At 44.0% G+C, this 21,213-nt stretch overlaps 1 protein-coding gene across 6 annotated transcripts; it reads left to right on the top strand.

Annotated features, from left to right (window-relative positions):
• The first annotated feature begins 9 nt into the window (after positions 1-9).
• Positions 10-15,902, top strand: THAP5 (THAP domain containing 5). 6 transcript variants are annotated; one of them, XM_072146879.1, is made up of 2 exons: positions 10-108; positions 15,217-15,902. In XM_072146879.1, exon 2 carries the CDS (start codon positions 15,260-15,262, stop codon positions 15,881-15,883), a length of 624 nt encoding a protein of 207 aa, XP_072002980.1. In that variant the 5' UTR covers positions 10-108; positions 15,217-15,259; the 3' UTR covers positions 15,884-15,902. The 6 variants fall into 6 exon arrangements, with proteins under 6 accessions (XP_072002980.1, XP_072002983.1, XP_072002982.1 ...); XM_072146882.1 differs by having other exon boundaries at positions 49-99; XM_072146881.1 differs by lacking the exon at positions 10-108 and adding an exon at positions 137-280.
• The last annotated feature ends 5,311 nt before the right edge of the window (positions 15,903-21,213 follow it).

Raw genomic sequence — 21,213 nt, 5'->3', positions numbered from 1 at the left:
GGCTGTTGTTTTACAGAGCATCCAGGCGTCACTTCCTCTGAGAGTGTACGGCTTACACGTCATTAGCGCGGGAAGAAGGGTGGGCGTGGCGCGCTGAGGGTTAGTGGTGTGAGTATTGCAGAAGGTGTGATAAGGGGCAGGCGTGTACAGCTAAGTGCCCGCCCTCTTTTCCGGAATCAGAGCGGCTAATGTAGTAAACTGCGCGCAGTGCTATTATTATGCAAGCCGCATAGACCGGGCAGCTGTGGCCGGATTGTTGAAATAAAACGTTAATATTTTGGTATGTAGTTTCTGTGCCCTTATCAAAGATGGCAGCTCCGCACCTGCTTCTGCTGACGGCTCGTGCCAGGTGAGTGCTGGCTCCGGTCCGGATGCGGAAGAGCAGGCGCACTGCCCCCTGGTATGTTACCCTGTGCTCGCCTCGTGCTGCGCCCGGAGTCCCCTGTGTGCACAGGTAGCTGGACTTGTGTATATGTAACAACTACTATGTGTGACAACAGAGACCCTTATGTGTACAGTGCCGTGAGCATCAATGGAGTATGTGTCCAGGGACAGACTTGAGAGAAGAGGGACATAAGTGACAGCGGAGTTTCCCCCTGTATGTGTCCATGGACAAAAGCGAGAGCGGAGTACCCACATGTGTCTCCAGGGACAAAAGTGAGGTCTGAGTACCCCCACAGGCAGGGCTGCGGATTTTCTGGTCCTGGTTCCTCTAGCAGTGCTTGAGATAAATGCAGTCCTTCCCAGTGCCTCATTCCTGTAATCTATAGCAGAGGAGCTTCACTCCTGAGCATGTACATAAAGTGCAGCCACATGCATCTCCCACATTCTCCAGTATTGTTAGATTTATGCTCTTGGGGTCTCCTAGTATTATTGTCTATTCTGGGGTCTCCAATATTATTAGTTTTATGCTCCAGTATTTTAAGCCTGTTATGTGATGCCCAGTACTATTATTATCTGTGTTTTGGCTTATTTTCAGTTTCTGTTTAAAAACGTATGAATAGCAGATGTTTTTTTCACCTTTGATTGCAATGGTTTCCGTTTGTATCCAAACGGAAGACCCGTAACAAGATTGACCGCATGATTTACGTACCGCAGATGCATACTTCTAATGTACTGCAATACGTGGGTATTGCGGGCATTTGTATGAACTAGTGATCACATGATCACTAGTTCATATGATAGTATTGTAAAAAAACTAACACATATAAAACAATAAATAATAAGAACCGTGGAAAAATTTTAAAAAAAAACACAACATATTAGGTATCGTTTTTCAGTCTGTAAAAATGTAGAAATGGTTATTCCCAGCGGTGACCCCCGTAATGGTAAAATGCACTGAGATGGTCGAATCGCCACTTTTGTGCCCTTTCGCGATACATAAAAAATGTAATAAAAAGTTATCTAAACGTCACAGAGTCCCGAAAATGGCAGCAATAAAAACGTCAGCTTGTCCCGGAAAAAACTACACCTTAGCTAACTCCTTATTCCCAAGTATGAAAAAGTTTTGGAGTCAGAATATGGTAAAGATAATAATTTTTTTTTTCTGCAAAAATTTTTCATTTTTGGTAAAAACCTATTAACACCTTATAAAACCTATGATAAAATAATATCCCTGAGATCATACCAAACCAAAGAATATATTAGAGATGCCATTTGGAATGTACAGTGAAAGATGTAAAAACAGAGCCCACAAGAACATGGCGCAAATGCGGGTTCTTGTCAGTATTACCGCATTTTGAGTTATATTTCCACTTCCCAGTACACGTTGTGAAATATAAAATACACTTACTAGCAAGTACAATTTGTTGTGCAGAAAATAAGCCCTCACACAGGTCTGTACACTGAAAAATAAAAAAAGTTATTTATTTTTGAATGTCGGGAGCGATAAACAGAAAGTAAAATCAGTAGCAAAGGGTTAAAATGTCCCCTATACCACATGATAAAAAGTTTACAAATTCTAAACCTTCTAAAGATTTTTGGTACCCGGGGCCACGTTCACACATGGCATTTTGGTTGTGTTTGGAAATTGAACCCGAAGGAAAAGCAATCTTGCCTCAACATGTGATCGCAGGTAAAGCCTTTGGATTGCGTTTCAAAACGCAACCAAAATTCTGTGTTTGAACGTGCTGTAAGGGGCCCTACAAACATGTCATGGCACCTGAAAACTATCCTGCCCGATGGTGCTCCTTCCCTTCCGCATTTCGCCATTACAGCTGGTTACATCCACATATGGGGTGTCCTAAAACTACCCAACATATTAGATGCATTTTCTACTTTTATTCAGTTTATGTGGGTACATTTTGTGGCTAAATGAATGTGTTAATGATAAATTTTATTAAGTCCAAATCAAACCTTCATTTTGTTAGAATTTCTGTAAAATACATAAAGGGTTAACAAGCTTTCTACCTGCTGTTTTGAATAGTTTGAGGGGTGAAGTTAATAGAACAGGGTGATATGTGGGGGGTTTCTATTAACAGAACTTCCAAAAACCCCTATAGAATGAAATGGTCCTTAAAATACTTTATTCTAAAATTTTCTCAAATATTTGAGAGAATGCTGTTCAATTTGTGATGTTTCTAGCACCGTAATAAAACAAAAGGACGCTTATAAAATGATGCCAACACAAAGCTGAGATATGGTAAATGTTGGTCTTACAACCCAAGTTAGTTAATAACTATCAGTTTGAAAAACAGAACATTTTGAAATTTGAAAATAGCTAATTTTTTCAAATGTTTACCAAATTCACCTTTTTTTTAATAAATTAGAGGGCAATTCAATAAGTATGAGCTAAATTTTTTCCCGCGAGCCATTTCTTCATGTTAGGGAACAAGAATTAGTTGCAGGGAGCCAGGTCGGGTGAATACGTGGGGTGCGGCAGCAATTCATAACGCAATTCATGCAGTTTGGCGAAAAAGAAGGTGCTGTTTCAACACGATAAAGCACCAAGACATTCATCCGGAGTTGTCGCAGCCAAATGCGGCCATGTCTCCTTCAATTTTTTTGTCGAAGCGGTCCAATAACTCACTGTAGTATTGTCCAGTGATTGTTCTTTTTTCTAAAAAATCCATGAGGATGACGCCGATCACATCCCATGACCTTTCCGCCAGATGGGACCGTCTTCGCCTTCTTTGGAGCAGATTCAATGGGATCAATCCATTGTTTTGATTGTTGCTTAGTTTCTGGTGTATGATGATGAATCTAGGTTTCATCAACGGTGACAACTCGATGCAAAAACTCCTTTGGATCTCGCTTAAAAACCTCCAAACTCTGCTTCGAAGTTAACAGCCGTATCCGCTCGCAATCACGGCACCCATCGGGTCAACAATTTTTTCATCGCCAACTTATCATGTAAAATATTAATTGCCTTCTCGGTTGTACACACGGCCTCTGCTTCGTGCACTTTCATTCGTCAATCAACGAGTATTATGTTGTGGACTTTTTGAATGATTTCCTTGGTAACCACGTCTGCCGGGCGTCCTGGCCTCATCAAAAATGGACTTCGCCCACGTTTAAATTAGTTGAACCAATATGTAACTGTGGTCATAGATTGCATCCAACTTGGCTTTTATCTCCTAGTATGTTTTCCCATCCAAAAACAAAAAGCGCCTAACTTAAAGTACAAAATGTCACAGAAAAAACAAACTCAAAAACATTTTAGTAAGTCAAAGCCTTTTAAAATTCTAGCCGGATAAAGTGACACACGCTGGTTTTGAAAAATAGGTCTTGGTCTTCAAGGCGCAAATGAGCTTGGTCACTTAGGCGGTAAATTACAAGCTGTTTTTTTTTTTTTTAAATAATTGTATTTTTATTTTCATTTTCAAAACAGTATAACAAATAATTTGCACGTATTTCACATTAAAATTTTTCAATAATGGTACAAACAAACAAAAAAAAAAAAAAAACAAAAACCCAAGCATTGTCCCCAATGATAATGACAGCTCAGATTCTCTATTAACATAATGGGGTGCAAAATTTAACAGTGTAATATTATCCTAATGATAAACCAATTACCAAGGACCTCTGAAGCCTCATGCCCAGTAGGTCCAGAAAAGTTGGGGGGGAAACTGACAAAAGACATTCAGACTGACTCACCACGACAACAATTAACATCCGGGTAGAAACAATAGGGGTGACCATTTCATTCTCCTCCTCCTGTCCGCTCTTCTATCCAGTATCGATCCCAGCGTTCCCAGGTTTTGTCGAACAATGGGAGACGATTGTTCAGGGAGGCAGTCAAGTATTCCATACTTCGAGTCTCCCTTATCCTAGCAAACAGGTCCATTCGGGAGGGGGGGGCCTGTCTTTTCCAAAACTGCGCTATCAAGCATCTTGCAGCTGTTAGTATGTGCAGGCTCAATTTTGTGGCCGTCTTAGCCATGGGCTGGGGGGAGACGTTTAGTAAATAATATAGTGGGGAGAGTGGAATGTCCACTGCAACAACCTCCCGGAGGAGAGTCTCAACCTCCTGCCAGAACGGCTGCACCAATGGGCACGTCCAGAAGATGTGTTGAAGAGTTCCCCCGGGCGAACCACATCGCCAGCAGGTATCCGGCGTGTCTGGAAATAATCTGTGCAACAAGGATGGGGTATGATACCACTGCAACATCAGCTTGTACTGATTCTCCTTATGTGTAGCGCACAGAGAGGTTTTAGCTGCTCTATTCCAAATCATCCGCCACGTATCTTGGGATATTGGACCCCCCACTATACTTTCCCACTTGGCCATGTATGGATGTGCTATGGGGTCATCTGATCTTGGGTGTAATAGTATCATATAGATGTCTGATATAAGACCAGAGGTGTGGGTAGCGGTTTTGCAAATGTGCTCAAACGCAGTGGGCACCGAGACCATCTCAGTATTGCTTAGGGATTGCAGGAGGTGTCTAATACGAATGTAGTAGAAGTTGGCTGTGTGTGGAAGATGGAATTTATCCTGCAAGGCAGGGAACGGTAAAATCTTCCTATCTCTGTAGTCTACTATGTCTGCGAACCTAAACAATCCCTTCTCGTGCCATGGCTTAATTTCCTGCCCAATTCCAGCCTGTTGCATTAGAGGGGTGTGTAGGAAAGACTGCATAGGAGAGCATTGGGATACCAGCGGAAACCTGGTCACACAGGTCCTCCACAATTTGATCGTGAATGAGATGGGACCCAATTGGGGTTCAGGCAATGTAGGCGCCTCCTCAGGCCACAGGTAAGAGTTGGGGTGGAAAGGAGCCATCCATAGTTTCTCAATCTCCATCCATTTGGAGTATGCCGGCAAGGTGGACCACGCTGGAATTCGTCGCAGGTGTGTTGCCCAGTAGTATCTGGTGAGGTCCGGCACCGATAATCCGCCCTTGGATTTATGGGATATTAGCACAGACTTGGATACTCTGTGTCTCTTTTTGGCCCAAATAAAATGTAAAATTGAGGCTTGCAGGGATCGTAGGGCTCCCAACGGAACCGGCACCGGCAGGGTTTCAAAGAGGTAAAGCAGCTTAGGTAAGATGGTCATTTTTACCGCTGCTATCCTGCCAAAAAGGGAAAGGGGAAGACTATTCCAGTTGTCCAGCAGAGTCCTTATTTCTCTGAAACTATCAGGGAAGTTCTGTCCATAAAGTGTGTTATAGGAGGGGGTCAGGAGTATCCCCAGGTACTTAATAGCTTCAACTTTCCAATTATATCGGAATGTTGCCTGCAATTGGTCAACCAGTGGTTGGGTAAGGTTAAGGGGTAATGCTTCTGTCTTTGAGGTATTTACTTTGTAACCAGATAGACGACCATACTGCTGTAACCGCGCTTGTAGGTTAGGCAGAGAGATTAGGGGTTGAGTTAAAGTGAGCAGGATGTCATCTGCAAATAAGGACAATTTGAATTCCCTATCTCTGACCATAATACCATGAATATTAGGGTCTTGTCGGATAGTGGAGGCCAGGGGTTCAATGCAAAGTATGAATAAAAGAGGAGAGAGTGGGCAACCCTGACGAGTACCATTCCTTATCTGCAGAGGTGGGGAGGATGCGTGCGGAAGCTTAATTTCTGCAGTAGGGTTTGAGTACAACCCCCTCAAAGCCTGGAGAAAGGGGCCTTTTATTCCAATATGTTCTAGCACTTGAAACATGAAGGGCCAGCTGAGGCGATCAAACGCCTTCTCAGCGTCTAGACTAAGAATCAGGGCCTGGTCATTTTGTTTGTTGACTATATCAATAAGATCAATTGTTCTCCTCGTGTTGTCGCCACCCTGACGCCCCGGCACAAAGCCCACTTGGTCTTTATGGATAACCTGGGGGATCCACTGGATCAGGCGATTGGCCAGCAATTTTGTGAATATTTTCAAATCAGCGTTCAGAAGTGCAATCGGCCTGTAATTAGCACAGTCAGTCGCATCTTTACCCGGCTTAGGGATAAGGGTGATATAGGAGTGAGTAAACGTTGTAGGCATGGGCTCGCCTTGTAAGAACGCATTAAACACTTTTGTCATATGCGGCAACAACACAGGGGAGAAGGTCTGATAATAGAGATACGTGAGTCCATCCGGACCCGGGGATTTCCCGTTGGGCATTCCTTTAATCACTTCCTCTATCTCCTCCGATGCTAATTCTGAGCCAAGTGCCTCAATAGCCTCCAAGGGGAGACCCGGAAGGGAGCAAGAGTTCAAGAAATCTACTAGCAACTTTTTCCTACTGCCCTCGTCCAATGGCAGGGTGTTTGGTAAGGAGTACAGTTTGGCGTAAAATTCTTGAAAACGAGAGGCAATCGCCCTCGGGTCATGCAAAAAGTTGCCCCCAGAATCTCGTATAATATGGGGAATTTGGTGATCTCTTCTCTCCCTCAGTTGCTTCGCCAGGAGTGAATGATGTTTATTTGCCTGCTCATAGTACCGTTGTTTAGTAAACACCAGCAGTTTCTCTACCTCCTGGGTCTGAACCTCACGCAACTGTTCCCTAACCTCAATTAGCTGTTTAAGCCTTCGCCTTGTTGCTTTGGCCAACAAGGCTGCCTCCTGCTTATCGATTTCTTTTCTTAGCTCTTTCTCTAAATGGGCCCTATTCTTTTTCAACCTGGTCCCCTGCTCAATGCAGTGGCCTCGGAAGACCGCTTTATGAGCTTCCCACATCACCGGAATGGAGGGAATCGACCTCTCGTTAAACTGAAAATACTCCCGCAAGGCCCCATTTAACTCATCTCTGATCAAGGGCTTCTTAAGGAGAGATTCATTCAGGCGCCAGTGACATACCCTCGTTGTAGTGAGGCCCTCTCTAAGCTGCAGGAGGACTGGCGCATGATCTGACCATGATATGTCCCCCACCTCTGCAGTGTGCATCATTCGTAAGAATTGTATATCTCCAAACCAATAATCTATACGAGTATGGGTGCCGTGTGGGGGTGAGTAAAAGGTAAATGAGCGGTCACCTGGGTTGCCCACCCTCCACAAGTCATACAAGGCAAACCTCCTGATAACTCTACGAAATGCGGCTGAGATGGTGTTCTGTGATCTAGTGGTGGGGTTGGGATCAATTGCTAGGCGGTCCATAGTTTCTGAAAAAATGACATTAAAGTCCCCTCCTATCAATAGGGGGGCTGGTGGGAGTTTAGCTAACTTATTCAGAACTTTAGTAATGAATCGAACCTGGGATGTGTTGGGAGCATATATGTTGCACAGGAGTACGGGCGAGCCGAACAATTTGCCCTGGATGATGATAAAGCGGCCCTTGGGGTCCAAAGTCACTGTCTCAGGCACTATAGGGCACGATGTTGAGAACAGGATTGCCACTCCCGCCTTTTTGTTCTCTGTGGACGCCATATAGGAGACCGGGTAAAGATGCTTAGCAAAGTTAAAGTTCCCTGTCACGTCGTAATGCGTTTCCTGCAAAAATACCACATCTGCTCTACTCCTCTTCAGCTCATTAAGCGTGAGTCTTCGCTTGCGAGCTGAGTTGAGCCCTTTTACATTTAGCGTTAGGAGCCGGACCATGATTACCTGATTAGTGTGTACCTCTGTGCCAGACCCGTGGTTTGCTCCTGCGTGTTATGCGCCTTGTCCTAGGGAGGGAGGGGGTGGGAGGAGCTATATGTGGGTTCTCCCCCCAGGCTTCAGTGCAGGCGTGAGGGGGGGTGCCGATGTGTGTACACCTAAGATGTCGGAAACACTAGGGAAGAAGGGTAAGGGATGTGATAAGGGGGGGGACAAAACTTGTATACAACAAGACAGACAATCAAAACAGATAAGAATCCAAGTAAGAAAATAACAAGAAAACAAGAATGACTTCTCAAGTCTATAACCAGGGAGAGGAGATCTCCTGACCCTGGTGCAGGCCTACCCAGCCGGTCTGCCCCTGAAGTAGGGGAGTATAGTCGGCTGGTCTGGATTCACCGCCCCCCAAATAATCCCCAATCTGGAGTTAGGGAGCAGGATCCAGAAAAGACCCACCTAGTGGGGAAAACGTGGTATTGTAACCCTGGAAAGGGGAGGAAGAGATTCTTCTCTGCCAGTACAATACTATACTAGCTGGAATACTTTGATTTATCACAAACTATCTAGAAAATCCGGGTAGTAACCCCGGTGCCTTTTATGCATATTACTAACTAAAGGTTCTGAGGGGGGAAAGGGTATCCTGAACATAAGCAAACATAAACAGGCATAAGACCCCTATTAAACTGTAAAGGATATATGTCTAGCAGGCGTTCTTCTTTAATCATAAGAGTCCTGGGATGGAGCTCTGGCTCGTGATCTTCGTCTCTTTTGTTGCGGCTGGCTCTTATATTGCTGCTGGCGTAACTGGTGGGGGGGAGCCCCCCAGTCGTCAAGTCGTGGAGTCGGAATGTTCCAGATGCCACAAAATTCCTGAAGCTCCTCAATCACAGTAAGCGTGGCTGTAATTCCATCTTTGGTGGCCGACAGGGCAAATGGGAAGTTCCAGCGGTAAGAGATGCCGTTCTCACGTAAAATGTCCAACAACGGCCGTAGAACCCGCCTCTTCTGGAGTGTAATTCCAGAGAGATCTTGGTAAAGCTGTATGGCATCTCCATTGAAATTGAAGTTCTTATTTTTCCTCGCGGCAGACATAATGCGCTCCTTCAGTCCAAAGTCGTGCACACAACAGATGACATCCCGTGGGTTTCCTCCCAGTGTTTTAGGCCTCAAGGCTCTATGAGCTCTGTCAAGCTTCACCTGCGTTTCCGGTTCTCCTAGTAATGTTGAGAAGAGTGCTTGCAGTGTAGTGCTTATATCCTCCTTGCCCTCCACCTCTGGCATGCCCCTCACTTTAATGTTGTTGCGTCTTCCTCTGTTATCAAGATCTTCCAAGTGCCTGGCCATGTCTTGTAGTGCGACAGATTGGGAGTGTAAAGTATGTTGCGTATGTGAGATCTGACGCCTTGAGTCTGCCTGTGCAGTTTCCAGCTCATCAATTTTCTGCGTCATGCACTGAATATCACGCCGTACCTCTGAAATTTCAGACTTGAACGCCTCTTTAACTTCAGTTATCAGCGATTTAAAGTCCTCTTTAGTAGGCAAATTCTGGAGATGGGCATGCCAGTACGGTGCCGGGACTGATGGCCTCATTTCTGTGTCATAGTGCTCAGGTGATGACGCCCACTCTGGGGAAGGTGCTGCATATCGGGTGAGGGTGGGGGTAGCACCCAGCTCCTCTTCTTGTTCTCCTGACCTGGGGATATACGGGGTGCCCGGGACAAATTCTCTCGGCAGTTGGGGGGATCGTAGAGGAAGATCCCTAGAGTGTTCCCCCAGTCCTCCATCTTCCTGGCCAGAGCCTGGTTCAGTCTCCTGGGGCTGTATCTGGGGTGCGGTGATAGCCTCTGACTGAGGGGGCTTCACCCCCCCAGGTTTGTGCTGTGGGGCTTCCTGGGCTGTGTCTGGTGTTGGGGCCACTTTATTATGGCGCTGCTGCGCCGTTGTATTCTGGCGCTGATGCGCCGCTATGTTTAGGCGCTGCTGCGCCGCTTCGTTTTGGCGCTGCTGCGCTGTAGGGGAGCCGCGCTGTCCTTTATGCTGAGGGTTAAGATGGCGGCTTGGCGCGGCCTGTGACGGGCCAGCCGAGCCTTTGCAGCCCGCATGTGCCGGCGGCGCCGCGGAAGTCGCCGCGGATCCTCGTCTCCCCGCTGCTGGTATCGGGGCCATAGCTGGCGCTTTAGGAGATTGCGGTGAGTCACCTTTTGATTTGTCAGGTCTCCCGGCTGCACGTGGGCCCGCTCCGGTCGTAGCTGCGGACCTCAGGAAGAAGCGAGTGAGCGGCGTTTCGCTTGTCCGCCCGGTGTCTCGGGGTCTTGGGTGCTTTGCTCCCCTTCTGGGGGTCTTTTTTGCCTTTGGGGCCAGGATAGTTCCCCTCCTTTGAGCTTAATTAGGCACCGGGGCTGCGGAGCTCCGTTAGTGTGCGGCCATCCTGTCCAGAGTCCAAGCCACGCCCCCCAAGCTGTTTTTTTTAAAAAACAGAAGCCAGAACACTCGTGCGAACTGGCGTTAGGTACTGACCCTGGAGAGCTGTGTGATCATAATTTTAAGTGTTGTAAGTAGCAGCGGGACTGTGAAATATGCATTTATGTTCCAGGATTGTAGCGATACTTAGATCTCACACAGCAGTGACTCAGAGGAGCTTAGTGAAAAGATATCACATCTATAATAAAGTTTAGAAAGCCTGGGGGCATAACAACAATTTATGATAAAGATACATGGGATCCTTTCACTTTTACCTCCTCTGTTTCCCAGTCATCTTTCATTTTAGGTAAATGTCCTTTTTTATGTAAATACCTCTCTGTTCATCTAGGGCAGAAATATAACCTGGATTTTCAATTGCTGTGTATATGGAAAAATAAAAAATGTATACAGGAGCAGAGATCGCATTAACGCCTCACCAAGCGTCATAGACGCATGATGAGGCACCATTACTCCCCAGAATAATTGCCAAGCGTAAAAGTACGCTTGGCAATTATCCCCTGTAGTGTGTGGGCTGAGAGGGCCGGAGCGCACAGCAATGGTGTGCAGGACATGACAATGGCAGCGCACGGGCCGGCACTGCTCAGCACACACTACAGCGCTGGTAGTCTGTAGAATGGAGCTGCTCCGAGTAGCCGTGATGTGGGGAGGGGGCGGAGCCTCCAGGGAAGGGGCGTGGATTACTACACAGTCTTCTCACAGGAAGTAGAGCTGTAATGGCTGCCTGCAAGTAGAACATGTTCGGGTACTGTGTGCATACAAGTGTATGGAGGTGAGGGGGCTTGATAGGAGTGGATGTGATAAGGTCAGGGAAGACCTGTATGTTACATAGGACTGCATGTCTGACAGGTGCTGAGGTGGCATTAGGTGTATGTTACGTAGGACTGCGTGTCTGGCGGGTGCTGAGGTGGCATGAGGTTTATGTTACGTAGGACTGCGTGTTTGGCGGGTGCTGAGGTGGCAGGTGTGTGTTACGTGGGACTGCATGTCTGGTGCTGAGGTGGCATGAGGTATATGTTACGTGGGACTGCGTGTCTGGCGGGTGCTGAGGTGGCAGGTGTATGTTACGTGGGACTGCATGTCTGGTGCTGAGGTGGCATGAGGTATATGTTACGTGGGACTGCGTGTATGGCGGGTGCTGAGGTGGCATGAGGTGTATGTGAAACAGGACTGCGTAAACGGTAAAAATACGTAAAAAATTACAGACGCAAATTCAATTAATAAAAAACGCCTCCCCCTAACAGACACCAAAAAAATAAACCAAAATTTCTTTTTAAAAAAAAAAGCATTTTACAAAGCAACTATCATGGATTTGCAGTGTTAGTTGCAGTCTGGCCACTGGAGCTCGGCGGCGGCTGCCACAGTCTGGTCACATGGGGAGAGGGATACATTGTGCGTTAGCCGCAGTTTGGACGTTTGGTGTCAGCGGCGTTAGCCACAGTGTGGTGGTGGGAGGTCTCGGCGGGCCACAGTGTGGTGGTGGGAGGTCTCGGCGGGCCGCAGTGTGGTGGTGGGAGGTCTCGGCGGGCCACAGTGTGGTGGTGGGAGGTCTCGGCGGGCCGCAGTGTGGTGGTGGGAGGTCTCGGCGGGCCGCAGTGTGGTGGTGGGAGGTCTCGGCGGGCCGCAGTGTGGTGGTGGGAGGTCTCGGCGGGCCGCAGTGTGGTGGTGGGAGGTCTCGGCGGGCCACAGTGTGGTGGTGGGAGGTCTCGGCGCGCCGCAGTGTGGTGGTGGGAGGTCTCGGCGGGCCGCAGTGTGGTGGTGGGAGGTCTCGGCGGGCCGCAGTGTGGTGGTGGGAGGTTTCGGCGACTGTGGTTGGGGGGTTGGTGGCGTCGGCTCCAGTCTGGGCAATGCATGATGTAACATCACTATAACTGCCTCAATTTGCTATTTAAACACAGAAGATACTGACACATGATTATATAAATAGCGTCTATCAACATTATATACAGCCATGAGTTATATACTTGTATTACTGAAAATTTCATACTCCTTCCCGGCTAAAAATACTCCTCAAAAATAGTAAGAGGAGTAATATTACCCTTCTAGGAATATGTTAGTGCGACCTCTGTACAGGAGGTTTTAATTATTGTAAATGTATGAAAACATTATAAAACCTATACAAATTTGATATCCCTGTGATTGTACCGACCCCAAGAATAAAGCAGACATGTCAATTGTGCCGCACTGTGAAAGCCATAAAATCCAAGCCCACAAGAAAACGGTGCAAATACTTTTTTTTTTTTTTCACCGATTTCACTTCATTTGGAATTTTTCCCGCTTCGCAGAACACAGCATGGAATATTAAATACTGTCACTATAAAGTGCAATTTGTTATGCAGAAAACAAGCCATCACAGAGCTCTGTACATGGAAAAATAAAAAAGTTTTAGATTTTGGTGGGGAGTGAAAAATGAAAATGCAAAAATGTAAAAGGGCCTAGGCTGGAAGGGGTGAATAAGTAGTGTCATAAATTATGGGTTATGAGTTCCCTTCTTATGATAGGAGAGTCACCTTTGCCCTATAAAATAACGTAATTAAGGGCAACAGATCCCCCCCCTCTGTGATTCCCTTTGTTCTCTCCCCCCCCCCCCTCCCCTTATCAAAAGAATTGGTAACTGGTTTCCTCTGTCCCTTAGAAATGTTAATTGATTTCCTGTGAACTGATAGACTTGGTGTCTCCAAGGGCCGCATGGTTTTTTATGTGTCTTAAAATGACTCCTTAAGAACATGAAAAATTATACTTCAAAGAAAACTTGGTCATAAAGCAAATATTTCAATTTCTGGTCAAAGGACCTGGATCAGAATCCTCTTGTAATCCTGGGTTGTCAAACCCAAAGCATTTTAGAGGAAGGGAGTCAAGAAAATGACTATTAGGCCATTGGGCCAACATTTTATTATGGTGTTTGGTACTGTTAGATTTGTGAATTCATGCTAGGAAATGTGGTGGGTATATCTTTTTCTCAGGAGACCCATGTGAAAAGATATAACATAAATTAGGAATATGTCCTTAACTTTCCGGGTTGATTCAGGTGTAGCCACACCCATATGACATGACCAAGGGGGTGGATCGAGTGTTTAGTTAAAAGCACCATGCCACCATTGAATGGGTGTTGTACACGGGGAATGCATTCAAGCTTGACTTCCAAAATTTTCATCGGTTTTCTCCACCGCGGATCTCTACGCCAATCCAATTAGTAAGCGGTCTGTCTTTTCTTTTATTTTACTGTTTGCTGTTATGTATGTCTGTTATTTTACCCTTTTTGTAACCGTTATGCATTGTGCCTCTGGAGAGGGGAATTACCACTAAGCCGCGTTACCGTGTGAATATCTTTGTGCTAACAGTAGCTATAGGCAGTGAGTGTCCGTGTGCTGGTAGTAGCTATAGGCAGTGTGTGTCTGTAAGTGAGCAGTAGCTATAGGCAGTGTGTGTCCAGGTGAACTGTACTGCATCTAGATGAGTGCGTTTCTGGGTGTATGTGTGCGGTCCTGGTGTGGGCTTCTTGTAAGCCGTAACCACGAGTGGTGGCAGCTGTGATAAGTGGTATGGAACGGGTGACTTTCGGGGTGTAGAGTGGCCCTGTGCAGTAGCGTTTCATAGGCACGTAAGTGGTAGGGGGGTACATAGTGTGGTTGTGCGCCCCCTGGGCTGTGTGTGTGTGTAGTGTCTGGGATTCGGATGCCTTTGGTTTCCCTGACATGAGAAATGAGCTGAGTGTGTTTGCTGTGTGCTAGGAGAGTAGGAGAGTAGAGTAGGACGCCATTTTGTGTGAGTGGGCGAAGCTTAGGGCTTACTTGCGTGGTCTCCTGGCGTAAGCGAACCCCGTGTGTGGACTCCGGCGACTGGGGTTCGTGACAAGTAGTAAAACTTATTAAACGTTTACTAAAATATGTTATAAATGTGTTCAGCTTCATTCCATCAACCTTTCCCCAAGTCCAGCTAGAAATGCGGAATGTGCACGTCCTTCTGCACGCTGTAACTAATTCTTTCCTGCAGCTCCATCTACATTCTGCCTTCAGCTGACAGGCTGGGAAGGGGGCACATTTCAAACGCCTGTATCTCCTGAATCCTTGTACCTAGAAACACAATTCTGGTGTCATTTCCCATTAAATATTATGTATGCATGCTTCAAAGGACTGAGATATCCACTCTTAAAGTTACAATCAGGCATTTGAGATATAGAAAGTTGTATATAAAAATCTAATATTTTTACTACAACTAAAAAGTTGTGAAAAGTCATTCCAGTTCCCTACTGGTGTATGTGAAGCAAATGTCACTGTATCTTAGTTTATGCCTTTTTCTGTGACTTTTTGAAGAATTAAAAACAGCAGTTCAGAAGAACAATACAGTCAGATTAAAGCCACTTTAATAAAGCCAACGAGTAGCAGATAACCAAAGATAGTCTTAGAACTGTCCCAAGGAGCCTGCATAATGATAAATAATTGCTCATACTTATGTGTCAGTCATAAGCATCAAAACTAGATTGACCCCCACTGATCAGCTGATTCAATGCAGTGCGCTGAAGTCTCCCTGTACTATGAGGGTTTCACTGAATGAGCACACGGGCTGAGAGGTCTGAACCACCAGAAACATAAGTAGTTTTTTAATGGCAGACGCTGACGGTAGAGATGTAGGGTGATGTTGGACACTAAGCCACTGTCCTGTAAGGACCTCTTTGCAGTTCAGTGTCACAAATCACCCTGCTGTGTTCCCTTTAACCCATTAGAGTCTTGCTGCTCCTGAACATGATAGTCTTGACACGTATTACATTATCATTTCAGGAAACCAAGCGTCATTTTGTGAACAGGGAAACCAGACTATGAAATGCCAAGCTGCCAGACAATGACTTACGAATTGCATCATGCCTCCCTGGAAAATATACCTATTAACACATCATCTGTCTCCAAGATGTCTCTAGAAGTACCATTAGTATTGCTGGGTGACATTGTCTCTGAAAATCTACATAGATTTCATGTAAATAATTTCATTGACAGACCGCAAACCTCTGACAAATCACTTGTATTCTCTACAATTACACAAACAATAGAGCAACTGGGCTCGGCTGAAGAATCCGTCATAGCCATAATTGTCCCAGAGGACGTTGCAAGACAGCAAACTATTTTGACAAGTCAGACCATCTTCCAGGATCAGCAATTCACTGAAGAGGAAGACATTTCTTCCAACGAATCGGACAGAGCTGAGGAGATTTTAGAAATGGAGCATTCATACTGCAGACATGACATAGACAGGATGCATCTCTGTGAAACCATTGCTAAACTCCAGTCCCAAGTGGCGCTGCTAGAAGAGCAGGAGGGCATCATTCTTGCCCGACTCAGGTCTCTGGAAGAGATTTTTGGACAATTAAAGCAGGACAATGTGTTATCAGAGGAAAAGATAAAAATCATTGAAGATTGTCAGAGTAACTTAGATTTTGCAGTTGTACAATAAATCAGTTTACTTAATATTGCTACTCACTTGTTTTTCTTGTTTTGTCTTTCTAGTTTATTCATCAATTAAGCTTCTATAAGGGCAAATGCACTTGATTGTAAAAATTGTCCATCTTCTTTAGTTTTTAGAATGGAAAGCACACATCCACACTACATGCAATGCTTTCTATGCTTCCCCCTGGACCATGCAACAAATCCTATATTACGTAGAACATGCTGTATAGATAAAAGTTGAGTCCTCAGTTGTTTACACCTTTTATTAGTGAAGAGGCCTAATGAAGAGATCCAAATAGTCACAAAAGGTTGCAATTTGCATTGTTATCCAATTAAAGGTATCAACAACTGAGGACTCTCAACTTTTATTTACCGTATATACTCGGGGTACAAGCCATTTTTTTTTTTCCCCAGCACAATTTATGTGCTGAAAAAGCCCCATTAGGGTGGGGGGGGCACTTTGCAGGACATTTCATTTATGAGGGGAATGACTTCTGGACATTTTGTTATTTTATTCATGGGGGGGGGGGTGACTGCTGAACATTTCATGGAGAGGGGGTGACTGCTGAACATTTCATGGAGAGGGGGTGACTGCTGAACATTTCATGGGGGGGGGTGACTGCTGAACATTTTCATGGGGGGGGTGACTGCTGAACATTTCATGGGGGGGTGACTGCTGAACATTTCATGGGGGGGGTGACTGCTGAACATTTCATGGGGGGGGTGACTGCTGAACATTTCATGGGGGGGGTGACTGCTGAACATTTCATGGGGGGGTAACTGCTGAACATTTCATGGGGGGGTGACTGACTGCTGAACATTTCATGGGGGGGGTGACTGACTGCTGAACATTTCATGGGGGGGTGACTGCTGAACATTTCATGGGGGGGTTGACTGCTGAACATTTCATGGGGGGGGGGTGACTGCTGAACATTTCATGGGGGGGGGGTGACTGCTGAACATTTCATGGGGGGGGGTGACTGCTGAACATTTCATGGGGGGGGGTGACTGCTGAACATTTCATGGGGGGGGATGACTGCTGAACATTTCATGGGGGGGATGACTCTGCTGTACATTTTATTCATGGAGGGATTGACTGCAGGACATCTTATTCATTTTGGAGTGGTGATGGGAGGGAGCCGGACATTTTATTATAGAATATTGGGGTAGATTTATTAAGTGTCTGAAAGTCATAATATTTCCAGTTGCCCATGGCAACCAATCACAGCTCAGCTTTCTTTTTATCAGTGCTCATGAATATTGCAAAGGGGAGCTGTGATTGGTTGCCATGGGCAATGGGAAATATTATGACTTTCAGACACTTGATAAATCTGCCCCATTATCTGTATTTCCCACCTTAGACTTATACTCGAGTCAATACGTTTTTCAAGTTTTTTTGTAGTAAAATTAGGTGCCTCTGCTTACGTACAGTATAAATACAGTATTTTACCACAGGTTGACACAATACAAATTATCTTTTAGTTTTTCAAAATGGAACCTGACGTTGTTTTTCATGGATTTTCATAGATAACTTGCACACTACAGTTTATACTGATTTTGGCCATAATCATGTTCATATAGGCTTAGGCTCTTGATTTCCTGTGTTATCTACATACGTTTTCTCATTTATATGATTTTCCAAAACCTGTTGTCATACACCTATGACCTGCACTATGAGGCTGATCAGCAGTTTTCCAATTGACCAACCAAAGAATGCGGTGTCATCTGAAGCTTTGTGATTTAATACGCTGATTCTATTTATCTTATTAAGTTGCAGTAAATGCACTACAAGCACGTTCACATTTAGTTTAGTCATTTTCCATCTCTATGTTTTTTCTCCCATGTTTGATCCCCACAGCCCTGTCTATGGCCTTTAGCATTCCTTGGTTGAACTTGACGGACATTGTAACTGTACGAGCTATGTTAGATCATAATATGCATATATATTTCCCACATTATAGGACATTAAAACACTATGAGCCCAGAGCTGCTATTATTTTGCATCCAAATTAATGCTTTCCACTTTGACTGTTTGTATGTAGATCCAATACATAATTCTTTTGATAGATTTGTCCTGTTCAAGTAATAAGTACTGTACATGGTTCTAGTCTTTAACCAAGTGCTTGGCAGGATGCACAAAATAAACTGAAGAAGAAGAAAGGTATTGTATCTGGTTACATTGCATGAAATGGTGAATGTAATATGTTTTTCTGAACCTCTTTACAGAATTGTCCTATGCAATAGTTGCCTCAGATGCTAACACACAACCACATCTCTAGGGAGCACAAGCTTGGAAAACAGAATGGCCTCTGTCTGGTAAACACATGCTATTCCACATTTTATGCAGCTACTCTAATGCTGCAGTTTTTTTTCCTCTATTTCATGAGGTCATAGCTCTTGTATTTATTTCAACTTGTTTCAGTAGTCTGCTCCACCAGTGGCCAGCAACCTCAATGCTGTGTGGCTCTACAAAGCAATCCTGAATTATGGACACATGCACTGGAATTGTAATACTGTTTATATCAGCAAGTGGGAAATATTCAGAGCTATTAAAAAGTAACCCTCATGTGGCAAAACGATGGGTTTAAACACAGAAAAGTCCCCAGAGATACAGCTATTTCCATCCTGTGCCAGGAGAACTGATGTCCTCTTGTGTCCATTCTATGGTAACACAGCTTCTGCACAGTATCACTGCTGTGCTATAGTGAACTTTTGTATCCTTACTCTGTGAGTTTCTGGGAAATTTACTGAAGGGCGAACGTCGAAAAAAAAAAAAACACCTTGACAATTGTCCCTCCATACAAATTAATATTTTAATATACATTAATATTAAACATTGTATTCAATATAGAGTTTATGGATGAAGTATAGAATATTCAGAACCATCATCCTGAGTTAGGATGTACAATGTTTCCCCCAAATTAATGCGTACGTAGTGACCCCCTACAGTAATAAAATGTATAGGGTACCAAAATTATATTGTCTCCCATTACATTGCATGTATTGACTGTATATGTGTTAACTTATAATACAGGGCCCACAAAGTTTTTTTCAACCATAAGCCCCCTAATTAACATATATACAACACCCCCCCCATTGAAAATAATAATACTTCTTGCCCCCTGCCCTTATTACAGTACCCCCTAATTAACACAAAATATATTACTCACCCTCAAAATTACAATCCTATTTTAAATTAAGAAAGCACTTACCTCCTGTGAAGCCACAACATCTTCCTCTTACCGTTTCTTCTTTTGCCTCCTGATACAGACGCATCAGTGTGATGACATCATCAGGCTCACAGATGGAGATCTGGTCAATTCCCCCCCCCCCCACGCCTCTTGTCAGAAACTGCCCTGATCTTTACCTTTTGAAGTATAAGTAAAGCCATAACACTTGAGGGCAAAGCTTTAGGTCATAGGGCCCTTGGAGACAGCATGTCTTTGTTGACTAGCATTTCCTGTGGAGAAGAGAATCTCAAGATGACATTGGTCTAGTAAATGCATATGAAATATGTTAAGTTGATAAGCTTTCATCCAGAAAGCAGACACATGTCCCATTTTCAAAATTGCATTAAGGAGTTTATAGACATAGACGCCTTCATGTGATTTCATTCAGGCGTAAAATTTTGTAAAAAACGCATAAAAGTAAACTTTGATGGCAAAAATGTGCCCCAAAAATATTTTCCTAATCTCCTAAATGTAATAGATGAACATGTGTAGAGTTAATAGATATGTTAAGTTATCCCTTTCTAAAAGTAAGCTACAGGAGCTGCGAGCAGCTCCTCTCTGCAACCCTCTCCTTGCATCCTGCCAGCATGAAGCAGGAGAGCAAGGGGGCATACTTTAGAGAGCTACAACTTTGGATCCCTGGCACCAATGATCTTTTTTTTCCCTGAAAGTGGAGATATGCAAGCATTTTGTAAACAACGTGTTAACTCAATGCTAACATGATGTACATATATATATATGTTAACATTGCCTTTTGTAAACATAACTGTTAACTGCAATGTAAATTCCCTCTTCTCAGCTATTGTACTCAAAAAACTCAGTTTAAACACATGTGTGAACGCAGCCTTAGGGCTAGAGTAACAAAGGGTTTCTTCTCTACGTTTGACCTATGTGATGGGAAAAGCTCCCGTTGTATACATTAAATCAACATTATTTCTCAGCAAACCCCTTTCTACATCGCACAGAACACCATGATTTTATGTATAATGTCTTTTATTTCATGTACAATAATAATTTCAGGTACTGTAATGTAATAAACACAATGTTTTGGAGATATTTCAAACTACAGCAGCTGTTGAAGGCATCAACTTCTATAGGAATTGTATTATAACTGTGTACTACTTGGTTGTACAGAATTGTACAGAAATATTAGTTATGTATTTTTTTTTTATTTTAAGATATGATTAACAATCTGATATAAATTAGGTCATTTCCTAATTTTTTTTGTGATTTCCATCGCAATTGGATTTTTTACAGCTTTCCAGTACATCGTATGGAATTAAATGGTGCCAGTAGGAAGTAGAATCTGTATCACAGATAACAACAAGCTTTCATGTGGATCTGTGAACTGGAAAATAAAGTTATGACTTTTGAAATGTGGAAAGATCAAGAGGAAACACAGAAATTGAAAAGAGCCTGGTCCTAAAGTGGTTAAGCTGCAGAGAAATTAGCAAAATTTGTTCAGCTTCTCACATTGAGTTTTACAAACCCCACAAATCAATATTCTGCATGCTCATAAAATGTTATTTGTAATAATGGTTGTTAATCTGGTTTAATATGTTGATAATTATTGCAGGCAGATGACATCAGTAATGAGTATTGTGGTTTAGCTGTATTTCCATTACATCCACAGCAGATGGAGCTCCAATGATACTGAAATTACCTACTCCACATTGGCAGATGTTCTGATGCTTTCAATTTGCTATTAATTCTCAAATAGTGTTTTATAGTCTGCATTTACATGTTCCTATTTGTTGTTTTCATCCTGTCTGGATGTGAACATATATATTGTTTATAACTTTAAAGCTGTTAATGTAATTGAAAATAATAACATTATTAAATAAATCAGCTAAAAAAAACCCATTGAAACTTTAAGAAGACCTGTCAGGACAATTTGGGGCGCTAAACCACCAGGTCCTTATGTACCGGTGGTTTAGTGTCCCAAATCGGCCTTTAAAAAGTCCCCAGGAACTTGCTATTAAAATTTAAAAAACATGAATACATACCTGGTTTCAGTGCTCCCTATGCCTGTGCAGTTGAACAATAAAGCTGGCTTACTACACCCTGGCTTCACTGCGAATGTGTCAGGGTGTAGGGCTCCGGCTTC

This window comes from Engystomops pustulosus, chromosome 4 (assembly GCF_040894005.1).
Source record: "Engystomops pustulosus chromosome 4, aEngPut4.maternal, whole genome shotgun sequence".
Lineage (NCBI taxonomy): Eukaryota > Metazoa > Chordata > Amphibia > Anura > Leptodactylidae > Engystomops > Engystomops pustulosus.
This window is presented reverse-complemented; position numbering and strand designations above follow the sequence as displayed.